This window comes from Helianthus annuus, chromosome 4 (genome assembly GCF_002127325.2).
Source record: "Helianthus annuus cultivar XRQ/B chromosome 4, HanXRQr2.0-SUNRISE, whole genome shotgun sequence".
Lineage (NCBI taxonomy): Eukaryota > Viridiplantae > Streptophyta > Magnoliopsida > Asterales > Asteraceae > Helianthus > Helianthus annuus.
The window spans coordinates 137,814,124-137,836,741 of NC_035436.2; the positions used below are offsets into that span (position 1 = coordinate 137,814,124).

General features: G+C 39.6%; 1 protein-coding gene across 2 annotated transcripts; it reads left to right on the forward strand.

The window, feature by feature from the left end:
• The first annotated feature begins 5,816 nt into the window (after positions 1 to 5,816).
• On the forward strand, positions 5,817 to 10,310 carry LOC110936882. Of its 2 annotated transcripts, XM_022179296.2 has the most exons (7): positions 5,817 to 6,116; positions 6,210 to 6,342; positions 6,429 to 6,532; positions 7,062 to 7,233; positions 7,582 to 7,722; positions 7,835 to 8,018; positions 8,114 to 10,310. In XM_022179296.2, the coding sequence occupies exons 1-7, from the start codon at positions 6,085 to 6,087 to the stop codon at positions 10,132 to 10,134; spliced, it is 2,787 nt and encodes a 928-aa protein (XP_022034988.1). In that variant the 5' UTR covers positions 5,817 to 6,084; the 3' UTR covers positions 10,135 to 10,310. The 2 variants fall into 2 exon arrangements, with proteins under 2 accessions (XP_022034988.1, XP_022034989.1); XM_022179297.2 differs by lacking the exon at positions 5,817 to 6,116 and having other exon boundaries at positions 6,308 to 6,342; positions 6,429 to 6,536; positions 8,114 to 10,297.
• Positions 10,311 to 22,618: the final 12,308 nt, after the last annotated feature.

Here is a 22,618-nt window from a genome sequence, read left to right on the forward strand (position 1 = left end):
AGTTCTTCTAACTCTTTATCTCTAAGGGCAAGAGTGGCTAAAGCTTGTACCTCTCGTTGCTCACTGCGCTCCCTATGAGAACGCGCTTCCGCTAGCGCAGCTTCTACATCAGCTTTCTCCTTCTTCAACCTGTCTACTTCCGCATCCTGATTCTTCATCTTTTCAACCTCAGCTTTAAGGTTATTAATAATGTCACGAAGGTTTGACTTTTCAGCATTATCTTTTTCGCAAATTCTTCTCCAGTTTTTGCGTTCCTTAGAAAGGAGAGCAGCTTCAGCTTCCGCCTTTCTTTTCCAACCAGCTACAGACCATTCTTCAGTCTTGCTCTCAGCTTCAAACTTGGCTTGATCAGCTTCTAATTTAGCCTTCAACTGAGCCAAGCGTTTTTCATCCTTGGCAAATTTCTTTTGAGACGCCATAAAGGATTCCTGGTCTTTATGCATACTATACCACTCACGCACTATGCGATGAGTGGTAGACACGTGAGAAGCAGTCTCTTCAAAATAAGATTGGAAGGTTTGTTCATAAGACCGGCTTTCTTGAAACTTGACTTCTCTACCCCTGCATCCAATCTTGGCACACGCGCCAATTCGAGAAGGTGTCACCCTTCTTTAAATTCCAAACAGGAGTGTGAGGGTCAGAGGCATCTTTCTCCGCATAAGTCCGGTAATAATAATCTCCTAGAGATTCTTCCGGACGAATTGGAGACTGCTTACCAACATTAGCAGATGAGCTTTGCTTTTCAACCGTCACCTTCTCAACTTGCTCGAGCATAGCATCAGAAGGAGTAGGCGGCGAAATCGAAATTTTTTCAGCAGACGCTTTTTTCCCAGGGTCGTCAGCCACAGTTTCAGGGGTACGCGGCTTACCAACATCATCCGCTACACCTGGATCAACAACCTTTTCAGCCTTTTTAGCAGTGTCAACAGGCTCCTTAGCCTCAACAACATTCTCCGCACCACCATCAACAACCCCTGTAGACTCTGACTGGTCAACCCCAGAAGCATGCGGAGGGGTGGATGGAAGCTCTTCATTTACCACAGATCGCAGTTCTGTGGGAATAGGAGAAACAGGAACTTCTGGGAAAGCAATAAAAGTTTTAAAAGAAATTTTTCAACGCACATAAAGGGAACATGAAGGGCAACACTTACCAACAGATTCTGAAATAAAAGAGTCAAGATTCCCTTTTCTGGTAATTTTCTTCCTCTGAACTTTCTTAGGAGGTTGACCCTCCGTATCAATATCAGCTTGTTTCCTTTTACCAGTTTTCCTGTGCACCAAGTGTTCGGGACTAGAATCCAAATCGATAGGATCACTTGGATTAGATGGGGGAATATCAGCAGGATCCTTCGGTTCAGGTTTCGGCTCTCGTACAGTTACTGCAGGGGTAAGACCCTCCAAAGAATCAGAAACCACCACATAATCACACCTGGAGTCAGAGGAACGGCGCTTACCTTTCTTCTCTCCAACATTCTTTGTCTTCAAATTATGGGATTTTTCAGCGCCACCTTTCTTCGGCGCAGGAATAGAAGATACTGCACGTTTCTTCTTTTCCGGACCTATGCCCAAATTCAACAACTCACCTACAAAAGAGCACATAAAAATTTACCCACAAAAGTGTGAAAAGGAAAAACAAAGCAGATATACAGCACCAGCGGTCGGTTGGACGGACAGATCCGCATCTCGCGGACGAGCAAAATTTCCTATAATACGATGGTACCAAAGTTCCTCGTCAGGTTTCTTCTTAATGGTACCCATCTTTCCGCCTTCCCTCTTGAAGGCAACAACATACAAAGAAACAACTACAAGGGAAAAATATCAAGTCAAAAAAAAGAGAGAGAGAGAGAGAGAGAGAGAGAGAGAGAGAGGAAGGAATGGGGAAAAACCCCAATCGTACCATGACCATCCTCGGTGTATACCGGTTTGTCATCACGATCCATCTTCCAATTCAAACTCAAACCAGCCCCAATAAGAGCTCTCTCTGGTAAAGCAATATTAGGCACATCCTTCAAATCTTGATACCAAGTTTCATCAACAGGGGTCTAAAGCGTCTCGATCGGAACGTCTTCCTTCCCCCTTAGAACCATCTTCACCGGAATTATCCCGGCCTTGATAAAAAAGAATTTTTGTTTCCAGTCGTGAAAAGATTTTGGGGGTTGATGTAGAATCTTCTTCGCAGAAGCCCTCTGAACAAACGAATAAAACCCTTGGGTACAATGCATCTGATGAAAAAACCTAAATCGGGAAACAGTTGGCTCAACATGCATCGTCCGACACACAAATTCAAAATAATGAACCCTAACCATACCGATTGGATGAAGTTGGGAAAGGTGCAGGTTGTTAAACCCAAGGATTTCAAGAAAAAACTTAGTAACAGGCAAGCGAAAGTTACCCTCACAAAAGAAATCCCAAAAAAGTGTAATATACCCAACCGGAGCATCCGCTGCAGTCCGGCCCTCTTCAGGATACAGAGCACCCCAGCTTTCCGGAAATTTGAGATTCCGAATCAAACCATCAAAGGCCGTTCTGGACCACTTTAACGGTGGAAGAGCAGTTGACATTTCTTCAGCAAAATCCTCGTAGTGTTCTCCGGTCGACATAAGAAGAGGCACTGATAAGCTTTTTCTCAAAAGAACGAAAGAAGAGAAGTTTTCAACAAAATAATGATTACCCAAAAAGAGGAGTCACTCAATCGTTATATATACTCATCGCAATAAATGGCATGGGAAACCGCCACAGCAACTTTTTCGAAAAACACAGTTCTCCAGGCAGAACAGAGAACAGTAACTGACGCGAACGTGCCTACAAACGCGCGTGTAGGACACGTGCAGTAAAAATAACTGACAATGACAGACTGTCATTTAGGTTTACTATACCAAGTCTTATCCAAAACCAAAAAATTGACAACACCTTTACGAAAAATCAGAACGAATCTTCCTCCGGAAGATATTCCCTCATTTTTCGTAACAAAAAGCATTTCCCTCTCAAAAGTCCAGTGCTCCACTTACTTGCATAAGTACAACACTAGACTGGGGGACTTGAAGGGGTAAGGTCCCAAAAACCCCATAAAAGGCAATGGGAACCATACCAAAACCTTACGGATCAAACCTTATACCTTGCGCGGCCACGCACTGGTCTTACAAACAGAGATCTAAAGAACAGTCAAACTGTCAACACTTGCGCGCCCAAAGGAACTCATAAACCTTTGCGCTTTCTCCCATAAATAAAGGATGAAAATCCTGAGATAAATACTCTCGCCTTTATATCCGGACTTGGATATTATTTACCCGGACTTGGGAATTATTTATCCACCTGTCTCCACACGATAAGGTGACACACCAGATTACAGCAGTAATCTTCTAGAAGGAATACAATCGTGCACCACCAAGACGGTTACAACCGAATGGACACGTGTCACCATCTCATACGTCCCTGGAATCACAACGGAAGCATGCAAATAAAGAGAAATCTCCACTTGATCACTTTACACGTGGCAGATTCCCAGCCTTCGATCTAAGTCACAATCCGTGTGCTCTCACGTCAGATCAGAAAGCTTAACGGAAGGAAATGTAACCGCTTACGGGGTTAGCATCTTGCGTTAACTTTTCACTAACAGGTTTTCCCGCCCAAATGACTCCCGGCTATAAATAAGAGATAAAACCCAGGTATGAAACAAGTTACACACACTTACCAAATACATCATCTTCTTCTTCATTACCAATACTTATTCTCACACCGGAGTCGGGTCAAGGAGAGAACCCCGTTCTCCCCTTGACGAGGCTAACGGTGTTCTTTTTTGCAGAGTTATCAGAGAAGAAGGTCAATCGGATCTGAAGCAGTCGAGTGGAAACTAACCTTTTATGCGGATTCAAACCCCCTAGATATTTCGATTCCGACCATTTATCTAGTGTTTCTTCAGGTAGGTATAGCCCTTTGCATTACATGAATTTAATTTATCTCAAATTCAGTTTTCAAGTTGAAACCAAACTAATTGGAATACACATTCAAATACTAATTTGCGGCATCAAACAAATAAACAAAAAGATATCCCTCCTAGCATAGATACAATGTTTGTATATTCGAAAACGATCTTTTAACCAAAATTGGAATACATAAGTACCATTTCAGCAAAGAATCGAGACACAAATACCAATTCAGAAAAGATTCAAATACATAAATACCACTCGTGTTGACACTAATCGCTACAACTAAACTTTGATTCATAAGCACAATTGACAATGACAAACCAAATCACTCATGGACTTTCGCCTTTCGACTTCTTTAGCAACAGAATCTAATCAGATCTAATCGAAAACAATACATGACCCTAAATCAGTTGTTTATGAATCATATATATTTTTCTTCAAATGACAAACATACCCAAACCTAATAAATAAAATGAATTAAAAACAGATCTTGATAACATTGTATTGTTCTATGAAAACCCTAGACAGAATCATTGTCTCTAACCCACTCATCCCACATCAACATACGTGGCAGTTCTGTATCCTCTGATCGGATTTTGTTAAGTTTTTGTGCAAAATAATAAACAATAAGAGGTGCGACCTCACCTGCCATTTCAATTTCAAGAAGATAGATTTAGGGCTCGCCATTTCAATTTCAAGAAGATAGATTTAGGGCTCAACTTCTATGATATGGGTATCGATTTAGGGTTTATCAATTTCAAGAGAAATATGAGACAATAGGAGGTGCGACCTTACCTGCCATTTCATTGGATAGGCCGCCGGTGGTCCGTCGGAAACTCATCGGTATCTTTCTAACCTGATTTGTGAACCCTTTCTCTCTTTAAATTTTGTCTCTATAGCGTCTATTTATCACAGGAATCAAATGGATCTTCAAGATCTGAAAGCAAGTTGAAGATGATAAAGAACCTGGATTAGAGTTTTTGTGTTTGAGATAATTGAGGAAGTATGAAATCGTCAGAGAATCACTATATGATAATTAGGGTTTTTGAATAATGCGTGTTTGAGAAGCCGCTTGTAAAGGAAAAAGAATGAGAAAACAAATTGCCGCTCAAAATCAATCTGTGAGGAATATCACATTGCCACGTGGCAAGTAATGGTTTAAGCAAATGCCATGTGACATAAGTTTGTTTTGCTTTATTAGACTGAAGGGAGTGGGGCAACCTTTAGAGGGGGCGTCTTGCGACACGTGGCGCCACGTCAGATCAGAGGATTTTAAGCAAAAAAGGGGGCGTGGTGTTTGGGGCAACTCAAGTTGCCAAAGAAAGATGTGATTGGTTGTTTGAAAAGTTAAGGTTTTTTGATTGGTTGTTTGAAAAGTTGGTTTTGAAAAGTTGGTTTTGAAAAGTTGGTTTGTTGTTGGTTTGTGGCGTTCTCTGCAAGACGGGCAAGCAAAAATTTTCAAGAGGTTGCCATAGGGGGCGGTGTGGAGGGCGACTTGGGGGCAACTTGAGGGTGGGAGTCGCCCCACTCCCCTCAGTCTTAGAAGTAGTAGATTACCGCGCTAGATTACCTAAACATCTATACAGTACACACGTGAATACCCGTGGAAATACACATTACTCAAATCCCGATCTTAAACTCTACTTTAAGGGTGTGTTCCCGAGTTAAAAATCCCTCCCCATCCCTCCCCTCCCCTCCATGTCTTTCCAAATTGAAAAAACTATTATCAGGCAAAAAAAACTCCATTTTCCCTCCCCTCCCCTCCCCCTGTTAAGTGGATCTCTGGAACACAGCATAAATATACTCAAATCCCTAAACGGTAACTACAACATAATATCTTTCATATTTTTTCATTTTTCATAAATTATATCATATAACCCGTGCTTCCATACGATATCTAGATCCCATAATTTTCAAACCGCGTAATAAACACCCACCCAGATTCAACCGACACTGGCTGGCCCCAATCTTTTCGATTCAATTTCCATGAACAATCCGATTCTTCCCACTTAAGTATAACTTCATTAATAATTTCTCCCTGTCTTAATAATTTTCTATTCTATTTCCCCCTATTATCATCCATTCATTTATTGAAACACAAACCCTAATTTCCTTTTTCACCATACGCATCGCCGATCCAGCAGCAGTTCTTACAGCAATGCTTCACAAACGATTCAAGTCCGCCAAATGGTATAATTTCTCTAAATTCGTATTTGAAAGATTTTTTTTTTTTTTTTTTTTTAATTTTGACTATTTATGCGAATGTTTTGTTGTTTGATTCAGTAAAACGGCGTTGAAATTAGCTACATCTCGGATTAAATTGATGAAAAATAAGAGAGGAGTACAGATTAATCAGATGAAGAAGGAGCTGGCTCAGTTGCTTGAGACTGGCCAGGAACGTACCGCTCGGATTCGAGTATGTTGTTTGATTTTCTGAATATGATTATTGAGAACTACTCTATTTATAAATTGAATTTATCATTATGTTTATTATTTTATTAGGTTGAACATGTAATTAGGGAAGAGAAGATGGTGGCTGCATATGATTTGATTGAGATATACTGTGAACTTATTGTAGCTAGATTGCCCATTATCGAATCCCAAAAGTAAGTTAATTCCTAAGTAGTTAATGCGGTAAAATATTGGATATCGGTCAATGACCAATATTTGAGATATCGGTTATCGCGGTGGGATATCGGTGATTTTAATATCATGCTAAATTTATATATATAGAAATTTAACACTAACAATTGTAACAAGTAAGAACTGACTAAGACTTAAAACACTAACATTTAACGGTAACAACTAACAATTAAGACTTAAAACACTAATAGCAGCAATAAGAAGAAAAATGAACGGTAGAAATAAGAAGAATGGTACTGATATCGGGAAAATCGGTGATTTAACGATCAAATATTGCTCCTATATCGGACAACATCGCTGATATCATCGGTACTGATATTCTGACCAATATTTTGTACCGCTATCTCGGCAGAGGACCGATAACCGATATCTCACTGATATATCGGTTGATATATCGGGATATTAACTACGTAGGTTAATTCATTTGCTTAGAATAATAATATATACTGATTACTGTTGAATGATATATGCTTGTAAATTGTAATATTGTAGAACTTGTCCCGTTGATCTGAAGGAAGCCGTCACGAGTGTGATATTTGCAGCTCCTAGATGTTCTGATATATCTGAACTTTATGATGTTCGAAAACAGTTCACTGCAAAATATGGAAAAGATTTTGTTTCTGCAGCGATTGAGCTGCATCCTGATTGCGGTGTGAGTCGCATGGTAAGTTGGATGTTAATGTCCTAAAGTTTCTACGTTTTAGAAAGAGTAAATTATGATTTTGGCCTCTGTGGTTACATCACTTTTACGCTTTTAGTCTAAAAAAGATTTTTTTAACATCTGAGCCCCCAACATCTTATTTTCTAACCCTTTTGGCCCCTAACAGTAACCCCATCCATTAAATGTTAGGGGCCAAAAGGGTTAGAAAAAAAGACATTGGGGGCTCAGATGTTAAAAAAATCTTTTTTGGGCTAAAAGGGTAAAAGTGATATAACCACAGGGGCCAAAATCGTAATTTACTCTTTTAGAAATATTGTTTTTTACCATGTTTTTGCGTTATCTTGTTTACAGTTGGTTGAGAAGTTATCTGCAGTAGCTCCTGACTTGCAGACAAAAATTAAAGTGTTAAGTGCTGTGGCGAAGGATCATAACATTGATTGGGATCCTACTTCGTTTGAGGAGAAAGAGTCTAAGCCTTCGAGTGACTTGTTGGTGAGATTCGTTTTTTTTTTTTTTTTTTTGATAACATGAATTCCGTTTTTTAAAAAAACTTAGTGTTAGTATCTTTTTGTATAAAAAAGTCTGAATTTATTTACTTGAGCAGAATGGGCCCGCTAGTTTTGAGAATGCCAGCATGGCAAATGTTGAGCTTCCGAAGATTCAACCTGTGCATAGCCATGAAGAGAAGCAGAGTGCACCTGTTGACTTCTCTGAGCAAAACCGAAAATACACACTAAATACTCAGAATGTAACCTCTACTAATAGTGGTGTTGAAACGTCATCTTCAGGTATTTATTTTTTAATTATCGATCATCATAATAACAACCTTCGTCATGCAATTTTTTCATGTTAAATGACTAAGTTATGTTTCTCACTCGATCAGGAGTAACTCATGACTGGATGGAAACGAAACAGAACTGGAACATGGAGTTCAAGGATGCTACTTCTGCAGCACAAGCAGCCGCTGAGTCAGCGGAACGGGCAGCTGTGGCTGCCCGAGCTGCTGCCCAGTTTTCGAGCCAGGAAAAGATCGCCAATCGCCCACCAACTGGACCCCACGTGTTTAATAGCAGAGACGAATATCCTCACGGGTCTACCTCTTCAGGATATCATGGTGAAAGCTTCTTGGATGATGGAAAACCTAATATGTCGAATCAGGACATTGGTCAAAGTCAACATGCTACTTCACAAAAAGCTACTGAGAGATTTAATAGATCAAACAATGATTCGGCTGGACCCCATGTGTCTAACAGCAGATACGAACCTTCTCATGTTTCTGCTCCATCAGGATATAGTGGTGAAAGCTCATCGGATGATAGCAAACCTAAGACGTCGAATCAGGACATTTATCAAAGTCAACATGGTACTTCACAAAAAGCTACCGAAACATTTGATAGATCCAATAATGATTCAATTGAGAATGAGACATTAGTAAACAATTTCCACATGACAGATGGATATTATGAAAACTCCTTGCATGAAGATCAAGAAGGTTCTTCCTCTCCTGAAAGGGAATCTAAAACCGAGTTAGTGAGTGATCGTAAAGGAAGTATTGAAAATGAAAATATCAATTTCTTTGCTACTGAAAAGCAACCAACTATTCATTCATCTCAATCTCATTTTAGCTCGTATAGCGATGGACCTGATGTTCGTAAAAAAGCTGTTGTTGGTAATCCTTTTGCTGTAGTTGATCAAGAAAGCCCTTTTAAAGAATCCGTAAAAACAAGCACGAATGTTGATGATGATGTCATCTCTGATGACGACGACGACGTTGGCGGTGGTCCTAGGTTTGATACAGGATTTGAGTATGACGAAATGGAGGCTAACATCTGGAGCCCTAAAATGAACACCATTGACAAACCAAATTCTCAATCGCATATTTTTTCTGAAAGTGTATCCTTTGGTGACCAGTCTATGAAATCTATAGAACCTTCGGAAACAGATAATTTTGCGCCCGCAAGTTTCGATCATTCCGACGGTCCAGATTCCGGAAGTGAAAATGAGCTTTTGTCTATGAATCCTAAATCATCATCTGTTACCGAGTCTTCACAAACTTTTAATTCAAGAAAAACCCGAATCGAGCTGAATGATTTGGTTGAAGAGGGGACATCGTTCGAGGATGAAGAAAAACAAATGCAGTCTCAACATGAGTTGAAGAAACGTAATTTAGACCAAGAATTTTCTGATTCATCGGATGGTAATGATAATGGTGATTCTACAAATCAACGGTTGAACTTTGGAACATTGACAGGTGGCCTTCGAAACAAAGGTGGTCTTAAGTACCCGCCTTATACAAAAAGTGGAACAATCGAGAAGTCAACAGCAGGAAGTCAAACTTCCTTTCAGAGCTCGTTAGATTCAAGAGCGAGTAGGATAGAAGATAAAAAACCGAAGGTTCCTATATCAATTTCAGATTCTGATTCAGATTCAGATTTGCAAGCAAATAAGAAAGTTAGCACAAGACCGATATTTTCGCCTCCTGCTGCGTTCTTTAATGATGACGGAATGGATTCCGAGGACGAGGCTCCAAAACAAGTGACGAATAAGGTTCGGTTGGGTTCGGGTCTTTCTAGAAGGACAAGAGGATCTCCTTCAGTTCCTTATTCGAAGACTAATGTTGAAACTGGTCAAATCAAGTCAACCACTTTCGAGCCTCAAGTCAACCGCTTTGCACATACCAAACAAGAAGCTGTTCAGACAATGCCAGAGTCTAAAAATCCAAGGGGTGAACGCATTTCTTCAAGAATTGTTGTTGAATCGGGAAATATGAAGGATGTTAAAACACAGAATGTAGGATCTGAAATGACGTCTGAAGTCAAGAAAGCGAGCCATGTTCATCCAAAGCTTCCTGAATACGACTCTTTAGCTGCTCGTTTACAGTCCTTGCGAACTGATCGGCAGTAAGTTTATAATATTATACTGCGTTGTGTGGTTACTGGTATATAAATTAGACTTGTTCGTTTACCTTTGTTATATGAATGATTAGGTTTAAACCTTTGTTAAAAGGTCATAATCGGTTTTGAGTTGTTTGAAGATATAAAATAAATGATATTGACAATTCTCCACTTTTTTGGAGACCACTGTTTTGCCCTCATATGGGTTGCACATGACCTCACTTAACTGAAAGTCTTAACCAGGTTAGGGTCAAAGGACCTAAGGTGTAACAGGTTTTGCAAATAAAGGACTGTGACTGTAATTATTAAAGTTAAAGGTCATCCATTGCAACCCGCTACAAAACATAAAGGACGAAAAGTGTGTCAAATTTTAGGTTTAAAAAGTTCATTATCTTTTTGGTTTTTCAGTTTGTTTTTTTCTTGGCTGGTGGATTAGTTATATACTTGACTCTAATTATCAGTCTTTAGGAAGTATCTATACCTCCTAACATTTCTGTAACTCTTATTATTATATACACAATCGTTATTCAATTACTCCTCGTGGTTTAACGTGGCTTTGGCACAACAACTGCGGAAAACCATAGTAACCACAGACCGCTTTCAAACACTGGCCTGCTGTCCTAAACCTAAGACGCTGCCACATGTTGCTTCTCACCATTATCGGATCACATCCAACATGTGAACCTATATTTGGAAGATCACAATGAAAATAAACTGCCACACATGCACCATTCGTCGTTTGAGCTTGCCAGAAATGCAACTTTCGGTCATATTCGTTTATTGGGCAGCGCGTTTGCCATTGCTGTTTTTTCTTTGTTTTAGCCTTCATCATCACCATAGCTAACTGCTACTTTGCCACAAGGAAAAAAACATACTCTGAGATCAACCAGTTGTGTCATAATGAATCAGAACCTAAATTTCGCCATCACCAAATACCCAAACCTATAAATTACTGCTATGGACTGGATCATACGGCATTTCACCTAAATCAAACTTCAACCATGTTATCTTCTATCCTCACCAAAATATGTGTCAAGTCCACAATGAGAGAGATCATGAATGGGTTAAGTTTGCTCCAAAAGCAGACTCCAATATACTTTATCAGCGGATGATGATTGCGGCTGAGATTTGTAACATTGGTTTTGTTTGTGTATGGTTTATTGTTTGATTGGTGTATTTGTTGGTTGTTGCGTTTTTGAGAGCGTGTTTACTCTCGTATGGCATGTCATACGTGAGAACTGAGGAGTATTTTTGCTTCTCACTTGGTTTAATTGGTAATAAAATTTAACGGGGTAACCCTTTACCCAAAAAAAAAATAATATGCTTTGTCAGAAACTTGGTTTTGTCTCGGTTGTTTTCTCTCTCCTTGAAGCAAATGTGTCTGCAATAAGACCGTGGCGTATGGTGGGGCGGGGGTTTGAGGCATGGGTTGACACGTGGCTTGGGGGGGGGGGGGGGGGGGGCTTCGCTGGGCTGACCCACATTGAAGACGGTATGGTGGGGCGGGTGTTTGGGGCGTGGCCAGCCCAAACCGCTATTTGAATTTTTTTTTAAACAACAAATTTAATTTTTTTAATATTTTTAAATAAAGAAAATTACATAAAAAAATTCCTAACGCTTATATTTTTTCTTTATCTCTTCTTTCATCTCCAAGATTAGTTCCAACTCTTCACCCTCTAGTTGATCAATGGGCTGGGATAGAAATTTCAAATTATCTCGTTTTTGTTTCAGGGCATCTCTAGCTTCTTTGCTTTTTCGAATTTCGGCCCTTTGTTGTTGAAATACGTTGAATATATCTAGCTTGCATGCAATGTCATCCAACTGATCGCTGTATATTCCCCTACGCGAGCCCGAACTCCTAAGTGAAGGTGATGCCGTATCCGATCTTGATTTTGAGCGCGCCTTTTTGCGGCATCTCTTCCATATTCAGGCCGGTTTGGTGAATCATCCAAAAGGTCCTCAAACTTTTGATCTCGTGCATCAGATTGGGCTTGGGACGAGGCCCTTGACCTTTTGGAAGACGTGTTAGTTTCGCTACCGCTGGGGATATTCGCCCACTTTGGATGGTACTTACAAATCTCCCAACAAAGATGGTACTTACAAATCTCCCAACAATGCATGAAACGGAAGTCGCTCCCCACATTTGTTTTGAATGCAACCAATGCATTTGTCACAATATCGGCTTCGGTTTCACCACTTTTTGGGTTTTGTTTTGCTTTATTTAAAAAAACACTAAATTTTGTAAGTTGGCCGCTTATCTCGCTCCACTTCGAGGATAAGCTATCGTTTTCACGATAAGCCTCCCTTCCCATTTCTTGATGGAATGCTTTACTAATCGCTTCCCACAAATGGCTTCGATGTTGAGAATTTCCTATTTTAATAAAAACAAAATTTAATATATTACAAAGTTATATAAAAAATAACCATAAATATTAAAATAAGGGCTACAAAATATTTAAAAATACCTAAAGTTGGATGTTGAGATTATTGAAGCCAAGCCCTCGCCAATGCAAGTTCTTCATTAACGACCCATCTTTGTTGTTTTCGTTTGGCGGTTTCAAGTGCTTTCTCCGCCTCGGTTTTTTTCTTATGACTTCTTTTTTTTATGGCTTGGGATGCGGAAGGACCATCGTTGGGTGGTTGAGTTTCGGGGACGGTTTCGGTTTGGGAAAGGTTGATGGAGGTTGGTGAAAGGTTGATGGGCGTTTGTGAAAGGTTCATCGGGCCAGGTATTGAATCGTCGGTATGTGGGAAGTTAGTAAACAAACGATTCCCGAGATACGATGCATAACTCGCCATATCGGGCATAGAGGAGTGTATTAAAAATGGACGAGGCATTGGACAACTGGGTGGTGGGCTAGGATTATTTTCTTGGAATGCAAACGGGTTGTTCGGGTCATAACCACGATTATGAGGATGCATTTTTCGTTTTGTAGAATGAGAATAGAGATGATTATAGAAATTGAAGATGATTATTGTGGTTGAATGGTAAAAATAGGAATTGAAGTGTGATATTTATAGTGAAAAAATAATTTTTTTTAAACATAGCCGTTGGCCAACGGCTAGTTTGGTAAACTCCCGCCCCTTGGGCCACGCCCCAACCCAAGCCCACCTGGGGTGGTGGCTTGGATGTTTTCAGCCAACCCACGCCCCAACCCAAGCCCCATACCCCACAGTCTAAGTAGGGGAATGCAATTGTAGCATCACATGGATAAAAAAATCACATAATAAGGCTAGTGGGTGTGGTATAAAGTCTCTATGGACTTAACCATGCCATGTTACATAGGGGGCTTTAAAGCTCATCCCTTTAACTTGCATGCAATGGTTTAAAGCCCCCATAAATATTACCTAATTATTAACTTTTATTACATTTTGTATTTTTTTAGTTTATATGCCAATTTTATTTAAAAAAACATAATTTCAATAGAATAAATAAAAGATTACAAATTACTTAAAAAATAAAAAAACTACAAAGTTACTTAAAAAACTATCGTACTTGAAAATAAAAAACAACTACATATATTTGGCTCGGATTTTTGCGTTACGAGCTTCTAAATTGACTCTGTCATCCTCAGGTAGGTTGGAAAAGTCTTTCTCGAAAAACTTCATATCTTGCTCGATTTGTTTCTCCATTCTAAGTTCATGCTCCTTTTCCTTGATCGAGAGAAGCCGATTTAGTCTATCGTCGAACTCGTCCAACCTTGATGGGCCATCTGATGGCGTTGAAGAGGATGTGTCTTGTGCTCGTGCAGATGCCTTATTTCTATCCCTACCCTTCGGTCGTGGCAGCTCCTGCGGTTTCTCAAAATTTAATTCATCCAACTCGTCGTTTAAGTTAATAGTAGTACGAGCATCGGACTCGGATGCTTCGCTAGCCGTTGTTGATTTGGACCGTTTTGACCTATCGGCCATTGGATCAAACGGTGGTACAAGATGCCACTTTGGAGATTTGCGTTGAACGATATTCACCACGATCCATTGCGACGAAAAACTTCTCACGTATACGCCTCCAAAATACGGAAGCGTCTTGGTCGGTTGCTATAATTTAAAAAAATTTAGTAGCAACAAAATAAAAATAAAAATACATTTATAAAAAGTTAATGGAGAAAAAAATTACAAACAATCGGATCCTCCGACACGTCGAGCCATGCTTGTGACAATGTAAGTTCTTCGGTAGGCGTCCACCTCTCGATCGTTTTCGGAGCACGTTCTTCATTCTCGCCCTTCTTATGGTGCCTTCTAGATCGTCCACCTTTTGAGGAAGTGGGTTGGGTTTGGGGTATGTTTTGGGTTTGGGAAAAAATGGCGGTGCGGAATAGTATCCAAAAAATCAGGAAGCGGTGGTGGCGTTGTCGGATGAGGGGAGGTTGGGGTGGTAGGTGGCATCGGGTAATACCCAATCTCACCCATTCGCAGGTCTCTTCGATATCGTTCTTCTTGCTCGTTGTTTGCTAAATTACCCCAAAACGGATTTTGTGAGTCTACCGACAAACTAAATCAATCTAAAATTATTCACACTTAGGTTAATTTGTGTTGGATAAAGCCCATACCACGTAAGCGCCAACTAGACAAACAACTCCATTGTTAGTTTGTTTGCATCGGGATAAAACCAATGTCATCATTACTCAATTATTTATTTTTAATTTAAAATTTTAAATTAATAAACACTATATAAAAAAATAAATATCAAAAAAATATTTAAAAATAGAACGTTTTATTTAACTAGAATAAAAAGATTACAACCCAACTTAATTTAAAACAATACATAGAAATTTAAAACAAACGTATTAATTGTTAAAATGGGCACATAAAATTCTCCAAGTAGCAAGAGGACGAAAGTTTTGCCCTGATTTAGTTGGTAGTCGGCACGAGCCGCCTCATTCACTTGCTCTTTAGTTATGCCCTCTTCGCGGTTCATGGCATGACGGAAGATCATCTTAAAAACCTCGCAATTTGCTCACATCAAAAGCCACCTCCCAACAATGTGATTCAAGTTACGATTATTTGCACCCACTTGTTGACGAAAGTGCGTCAAAATCGCGTTCCAAATAGCACCAGGTGGTTGCCCTTGCTCCGCAACATGCACACAACCGGTAGACAAAGCGATGTCGTCTTCCTCGGTCCAACAGTTCGCCATAAAATGGTTGAAATTGTGACAAAGATGATTAAAATTGTGGTGTGAATGGTGATGAGTTTTGGTAAAAATGGTAAAGATTGGAGATTTATATAGGGTATGTGGGGATAAAATTTGAAAAAGAAATCTTAAACAAGAGTAAATTACTTTTTGATTCTTTGTATTTTAGTGGTTTTAACCACTTGAGTCCAAAATTAAAAAGTTTAACGCCCTGAGTCCCTAACCGCTCATTATATAACGTTTTGAGTCCAATTTTGTTAAAAAAAAATGGACTCAAAGGTTAAAAGATTCGACTCAATAGGGCTGAAAAGGTTATAAAAAAAGCATCTAGGGACTCAGGGCGTTAAACATTTTTATCTTGGACTCGTATGGTTAAAACCACTAAAACACAAGAACTCAAAAAGTAACTTACTCAAAAAACAATTAATTCCCTCACTAGCCGTTGGTGCTCACCAACTAACTCATAAACTCATCGATAGCGACCCACTTTAATATATCTAGACCGATGTGTGGGACGCCATCATGCCTAGATGGCAGGGGACCCTCCCGACATTATTAAAACCTTATTAGAGATAGTGATTGTCACTGAGTCTAAAACCTCCTAGGTAAATTAAATGCCTAAATGGCATGGGGAGCCTGTTAAAAGCTTATTAGTGATTGTCACCAAGTTTAAAACCTCCTAGGTAAATTAAAATTAAAATACATATTAAACTTTCCTTGATTTGTTGAGTGAATTTCAAATTTTGTCATTTATCTTTATATCAAATTTTAGGCGATATCCTTTACTTTTAAAATTGACAAGTTTTGTACTTAATGTTTTAAAACGTTACAAGTTATGTCCTTTAGCGCTGACTTAATTAGATTTCATCGTTAAATCAGGTCACATAGACCCCACATAGGGGCAAAATAGTCTTTTTACATTTCTAATACAAAAAGTAAAAAAAAAAGATTTAATATAAAAACCCTCTTTCTCTCCCTCCCTCGCCTCACCCTTTCTCTCTCTAAAATCAACAATTCGGTACAGACAAAACATAACCTACATCTTTCTATTAGGCTAGACGGTATGGGAACCGTCCCCAGCCTGTTGCCGCACTGCACACCATCCCCCCCCCCCCGGCGTCGTCCAAATCGTCTAGCTTAAGACGTTGGGGACGTGCGAATAAGACAAAAAATGGAACGTTAGGGCATGGACCGTTGGAAAAAAATAATTCAAATTCCCTTTTCAAACATCAACGGGCAGAATTTTCAAAAACCCCAAAAAGCAGTAACTTTTTTTATAAATACAACCCAAACACCCTATTTTTACCCACTTTAACCCTGTCTCTCTCAACTTTTTATAAAACTCTTCTACTTTTTATAAACTTTCTTCTACTTTTACCATGGATACATACAACCCGAACAACCCAAACCCGAACATTTTTGCGGTGCCCGACTACTATCCTTCAATGGAACTGAGTTGGTCATCCTCTCAATTTCTCTCAACGCTTTTGCAGGTTTTCAACAATCTCCGAACGCTTTCTCGCAAATGCAACAAATGCAATCGTCAACACAACACATGATGATACGAAACCCGTTCAACACGCAACTTCAATCTCAATAACCACAACCCGGAATCTTCTCAACAACCACAACCTGTTAAAGACGACATTCCAGAGACGCAACCGCAATCATCGAAACGTAACAAAGGAAAGCAAGTGGCGGTTGACAAAGATCAACCTTCGAAAGTGAAGGCAAAAACGTGGACGAGGATCGAGGAGGAGGCCTTAGCGAAGGCGTGGATTAGCACATCCAAAACATGTAAAATTATATATATTTTACACTAAAAATATAGAAATTTAAATTTTTTTAGTATATACTTTTGTTACATTCTAAAAATATAGGTACCAACCAAACAAACGATGGGTTTTGGAAAGCGACATTAGCAAAGTTCCTTGCGATCATGGAATAAGGCCATTATTGTGATGTCGACTCGATCTCTTCAAAGTGGCGAAAGATGCATCCGATCGTGAACCGGTTTGCGTCGATATATAATAATTTATATACAAGTAATCGTCGTAGTGGGATGAGTGACGAAGAAGTTTTCAAAGCAGCGATGGATAAATACAAAACTACGCATAAATCCATTTTCCCACACGTACGGGCTTGGGAAGTTTTACGAACCAGTAACAAGTGGGCGCCGGTTCCAAATGAGGTTGAGATGGCTAAACAACAAAAAAACCTCGGAGACCGGTAGTTTTAGTGCGAGGGGTTCGGACGCACGATGTCAAATTAATATAAACGACGAGCCCGAATTTGACGAAGAAGAGGACACGGTATGAGAGGAGGAACGTCCCCCGGGCAGGGATAAATAAAAAAAGGAGGCGGCTGCAAAAAAAAAGTCGCAACGGGGGGCGGTTCCAAAATGGACGAGTTTATGGTCCAGTTCAAAGCGTACACGAAGATCACGACACAAAAGGCAAAGGCGAAGGAACGCGAGGTGGAAGAACGGGCTCGGTTGAAGCAAGAAAAAAACGAACTAAAAGAATGGGAGATAATGGCAACCGATATAGACATTATCCCGAAGAAAAGCGAGCGGTTTTAAAAAAATGCAAGAAAAAATCATGAAAAAGAGGGGTAGTTCTTAGGATTTTTATTTTTTTAGGCTATGTTTTTTTTAACTTATGTAATGTTTGGTTTTTAATATTATGTAATGTTTGGTTTTTTAATATAAATGATTTTATTTTTATATCTTATTTAGTAAATGTTAAAAAAGTAGATGAAATTTAAAAAATAAATAAATAAAGTTGGTGGGGTAGCTCATCTTCCATTTTCTTGGTTTCATTTTTGGAGGGGCATCCTCCAACGACTATGACGTGACGCTTACGTGGTGGGTCATCCTCCAAGAATGATCCTCAACCATACCGTCTAGGCTACACAACTCACGTGTATGCTTTTGTCCAGTTAAATCAAATTACAACTCAAAAACCTTCTACTTTGTCTTAAATTTCAGATGATTTCCTTATCTTTTTTTAATTCAAGATTACAAGAAGAAGAGTGAATGTGCTAGTCTTAATCTGTTACGCTTTTCACACCTGTAGATTTGTTAATTGTTTTAGGGTTTTCACAACATTTTGATTCAAAGTATATTTGGAAATGGAATCTGGGCTTCTGTGCATCTTTTTAGGGCTACAAAGATTAGACACCTATGCTTGATTTACCCTTCGGAAATACACACGAAATGGGTGATCCAAACTAAGGTTCTTGATTTACCCAACCAACCATCTCCACCACTATCACCGAACCCGACCACCACCACTGCTGTCACCACCACCACTGCGGCTAAATCGAACACCGTCACAGTGGTGGTGGCCGGAATCGTTGGCATGCGTACCACCCTAAAAACCCTAAAATATCTTTTTACTCAAAACGATGGTTCTTGAACAAGTGGTGTGGTGGATAGCAGCGGAGAATGGTGGTGTGAGGTGGGTGGTGGCCGACGGTTCTCAAAAATGGGTGGATGGTGGTGTGTGGTGGGTGGTGGTCGTAGGGGTGCAAAGAGCCCGAGCTCGACCAGGCTCGAGCTCGAGCTCGATTAACTTAGAGAGCTCGGGCTCGATTAACTTATGAGTGCTCAAGCTCCTCGGCTCGTTGGTATTTTCTCAAGAGCTCGGCTCGTTTGTTATCTATTAATTGATATATTAAATAAAAATAATATAAATAATAGACTTTTTAGGCTCGCGAGTTCGATAAAGTGAAACTTGGGCTCGGGTTCGTTTACTAAATAAGCTTATTTTTAGGTTCGAGGTATGCTTGTAAACAAGTTTAAATAAGCTCGGATCGACTCGACCTGTTTACACTAAGGCTCAATAAGGCTCGACGAGCCTAACGTACTGCTGTCACCACCACCACTGCGGCTAAATCGAACACCGTCACAGTGGTGGTGGCCGGAATCGTTGGCATGCGTACCACCCTAAAAACCCTAAAATATCTTTTTACTCAAAACGATGGTTCTTGAACAGGTGGTGCGGTGGATAGCAGCGGAGAATGGTGGTGTGAGGTGGGTGGTGGCCGACGGTTCTCGAAAATGGGTGGATGGTGGTGTGTGGTGGGTGGTGGTCGTAAGGGTGCAAACGAGCCGAGCCCGAGTTCGAGCTCGATTAACTTAGAGAGCTCGGGCTCGATTAACTTATGAGTGCTCAGGCTCATCGGCTCGTTGGTATGTTCTCAAGAGCTCGGCTCGTTTGTTATCTATTAATTGATATATTAAATAAAAATAATATAAATAATAGACTTTTTAGGCTCGCGAGTTCGATAAAGTGAAACTTGGGCTTGGGTTCGTTTACTAAATAAGCTTACTTTTAGGTTCGAGGTATGCTTGTAAACAAGTTTAAATAAGCTCAGATTGACTCGACCCGTTTACACTAAGGCTCAATAAGGCTCGACGAGCCTAACGAGCTTCACATGCAAGGCTCGAGCTCGGGCTCGATAAACAAACGAGCTTTATTTTAGGCTCAAGCTCGGCTTGGGCTCGATAAGGCTCGGCTCGTTTCGAGCTTTTTCTCGAGCCGATCTCGAGTCATTTGCACCCCTAGTGGTGAATTGTGGTGGGTGAGTGAGAGAGAGGTGAAAATATATAAACAGATTTTTTAATGAAATACCTATATATATATATATATATATATATATATATATATATAGAAAAAGTATATCATACATTAGTCTTAACGTACTTCACGTACGACGAAGTGCGTGATTTGTTCTATAACATGCGTGATTAATGTTTTCAATATGCGTGATTATTGTGTTTCAACATGCGTGATTTTGGATTTTTGAGTTATAATGTGCGTGATTTTAAAATGAACGTGCGTAATTACCTGTCGTACGTGATGTACGTTAAGCCGTAATGTACGTTAACCTTCCCCCCTTTCTCTCTCTCTCTCTCTCTCTATATATATATATATATATATATATATATATATATATATATATATATATATATATATATAGGGAGCCGCTAAAATAGGAACCACCCCCAGTTGTAAGAACCGTGAGAACCACTTTCAACCAATCAGATTATGACAACATAAAGGGTATTTTAGTCATTTACCCCACATGTCAAATCCACTATCTCTCCCCATTTAATGCCAACATAGATTTTTAAATCTCTTACATTCCTCTCTCTTCAAAATATAACCTCCTCACTCATGTCCCTGCTCTCTCATTTCCCTCAAACCCTAACCTAAACACAACCAGCCGCACCATTTTTCTCTCTTGCAACTCCTGTCGACGGAGCAACTCCGGCCGGCTAGTATCTTGTTTATGGTTTTTTTGTTGAAAACCCTTGAAAATCTTGGAAAAAGAGGGGAAAATAATTCACATTAGTGGATTAGCTATGGTGTATTATCTAAACCAACAGAATGCAGTGGATTAACTATGGAAAAAGAGAGGAAAATCATTCACGTATCACAAATCATTCAACTCCATCCTCTCTCTCTCTCTTCAATACTCCTTTTCTCTCTCATGCATTTGAAGATCTGAAGTAAAATTAAAAAAGAAACCCTCTTTTTTGGGGGTGATTTGATGTAGATCTAAAAATCTAGTTCTGAATAAAAATCAAAGCAACCCCATCTTTTGTTACATAGATCCGTTCACCCAGACCTAGAGTTAGAGAGAGAGTGTGTGTCCAATTTCAAAGAGAAAGTAAGAGAGAGAGAAAGTGAGGAAGAAGGATGTCCAATTTCTCCGATTGGGTGGTGGGCCGGCGGCAGCGCCGCCGTGAGCGGCGGAGTTCCCCGGTCTCCTCCTGACGAGTTGATGCTCTGGTCGACTTTGGAGGTTATGGGTTTAGTTGGTTCAAGACTGGTGGTGGCGGTTTGACGGCTGGGTGGTGGGCCGGCGGCAGCGCCGCGGTGAGCGGCGGAGGTCCCGGTCTCCTCCTGTGTTGTTGATTTATCTGGTATTTTTTTTTTTGCCATATGTTCTTGATTTTTCTTGGTTTAGTATGTTGGGGAATTTGATGTTTGATATTTTGTTTTGATTTGGTATGTTGGGGATTTTCATATGGGCCTCTGTTCTTGATGTTTGTTTTGATTTTGGTATGTTGGAGATTTTGATCTGTGGGTTTTGATATGTTCGTTTTTGGGTGGCGATGTTCTTGTTTGAAATATGTTTGAATGATGTTCTTGTTTTCCTTTTGAATGTTCAAATCGTTTGAATATGTTTGAATGATGATCTTGTCCCTTTTGAATGTTCAAATCGTTTGAATATGTTTGAATGTTGAATCTGGGCTTGAAATATGTTTGAATGATGTTTCTTGTCCCTTTTGAATGTTTAAAACAGTTGAATATGGTGCCTCATTTTGAATCGGCAGTGATGATGTAAAAATAACTGACAATGGCGCGGCAAGGACGGTGGAGGGTAGGTTTTTGAACCTGCAACCCCATTTTGCAGCCGTTGATTATCGGAAAATCTGAGCCAAAACTTCGTTTTTTTTTTCTAGAATCCACTCGTTCTTTTGATTTTTGTTTGTTGGGTTTTTTTTTTATTTTTAGGCGTCGATGATGATAACAATATATCTGAGACGCTTCATTGAGTTTGCGATTTCTGGGTCCGTTCGTTTTTGCGTAAAAAAATTTTTGTAAAAAAAAATTAAACTGTAAACTTTTTTACGTCAACCGTAAACTTTTTAACGTAGAAAATTTTAGGTAAAACGTAAAAACGTAAATTTTTTTTACTAAAACGAAAAAAACGTTAACGTAAAAACGTTAACGTAAAAACGTTAACGTAAAAAGTAAAACGTAAAACTTAAAACGTAAAACTTAAAAAAGTAAAACGTAAAACTTAAAACGTAAAAAACGTTAACGTAAAAAACCGGCGCGTAAAACGTAAAAAACGTTAATGTAAAAAACGTTAACGTAAAAAACCGGCGTGTTAAACGTAAAAACGTAAAAAACGTTAACGTAAAAAACCGGCGCGTAAAACGTAAAAAAACGTTGACGTAAAAAACCGGGACGTAAAACGCAAAAAAACGGCGTGTAAAACGTAAATAACGTTAACGTAAAAAACCGGCGCGTAAAACGTAAAAAAAACGTTAACGTAAAAAACCGGTGCGTAAAACACAAAAAAAACGTTGACGTAAAAACTGGGACGTAAAACGCAAAAAACCGGCGCGTAAAACAAAAATAACGTTAACGTAAAAAACCTGGACGTAAAACGCCAAAAACCGGCGCGTAAAACGTAAATAACGTTAACGTAAAAAACCGGGGCGTAAAACGCAAAAACGGCGCGTTGAAAAAACGACGCGTGAAAAAGCCGGGCGAAAAAACGGGGCGTCAAAAAACGAGGCGTGAAAAAGCCGGGCGAAAAAACGGAAAACATAATT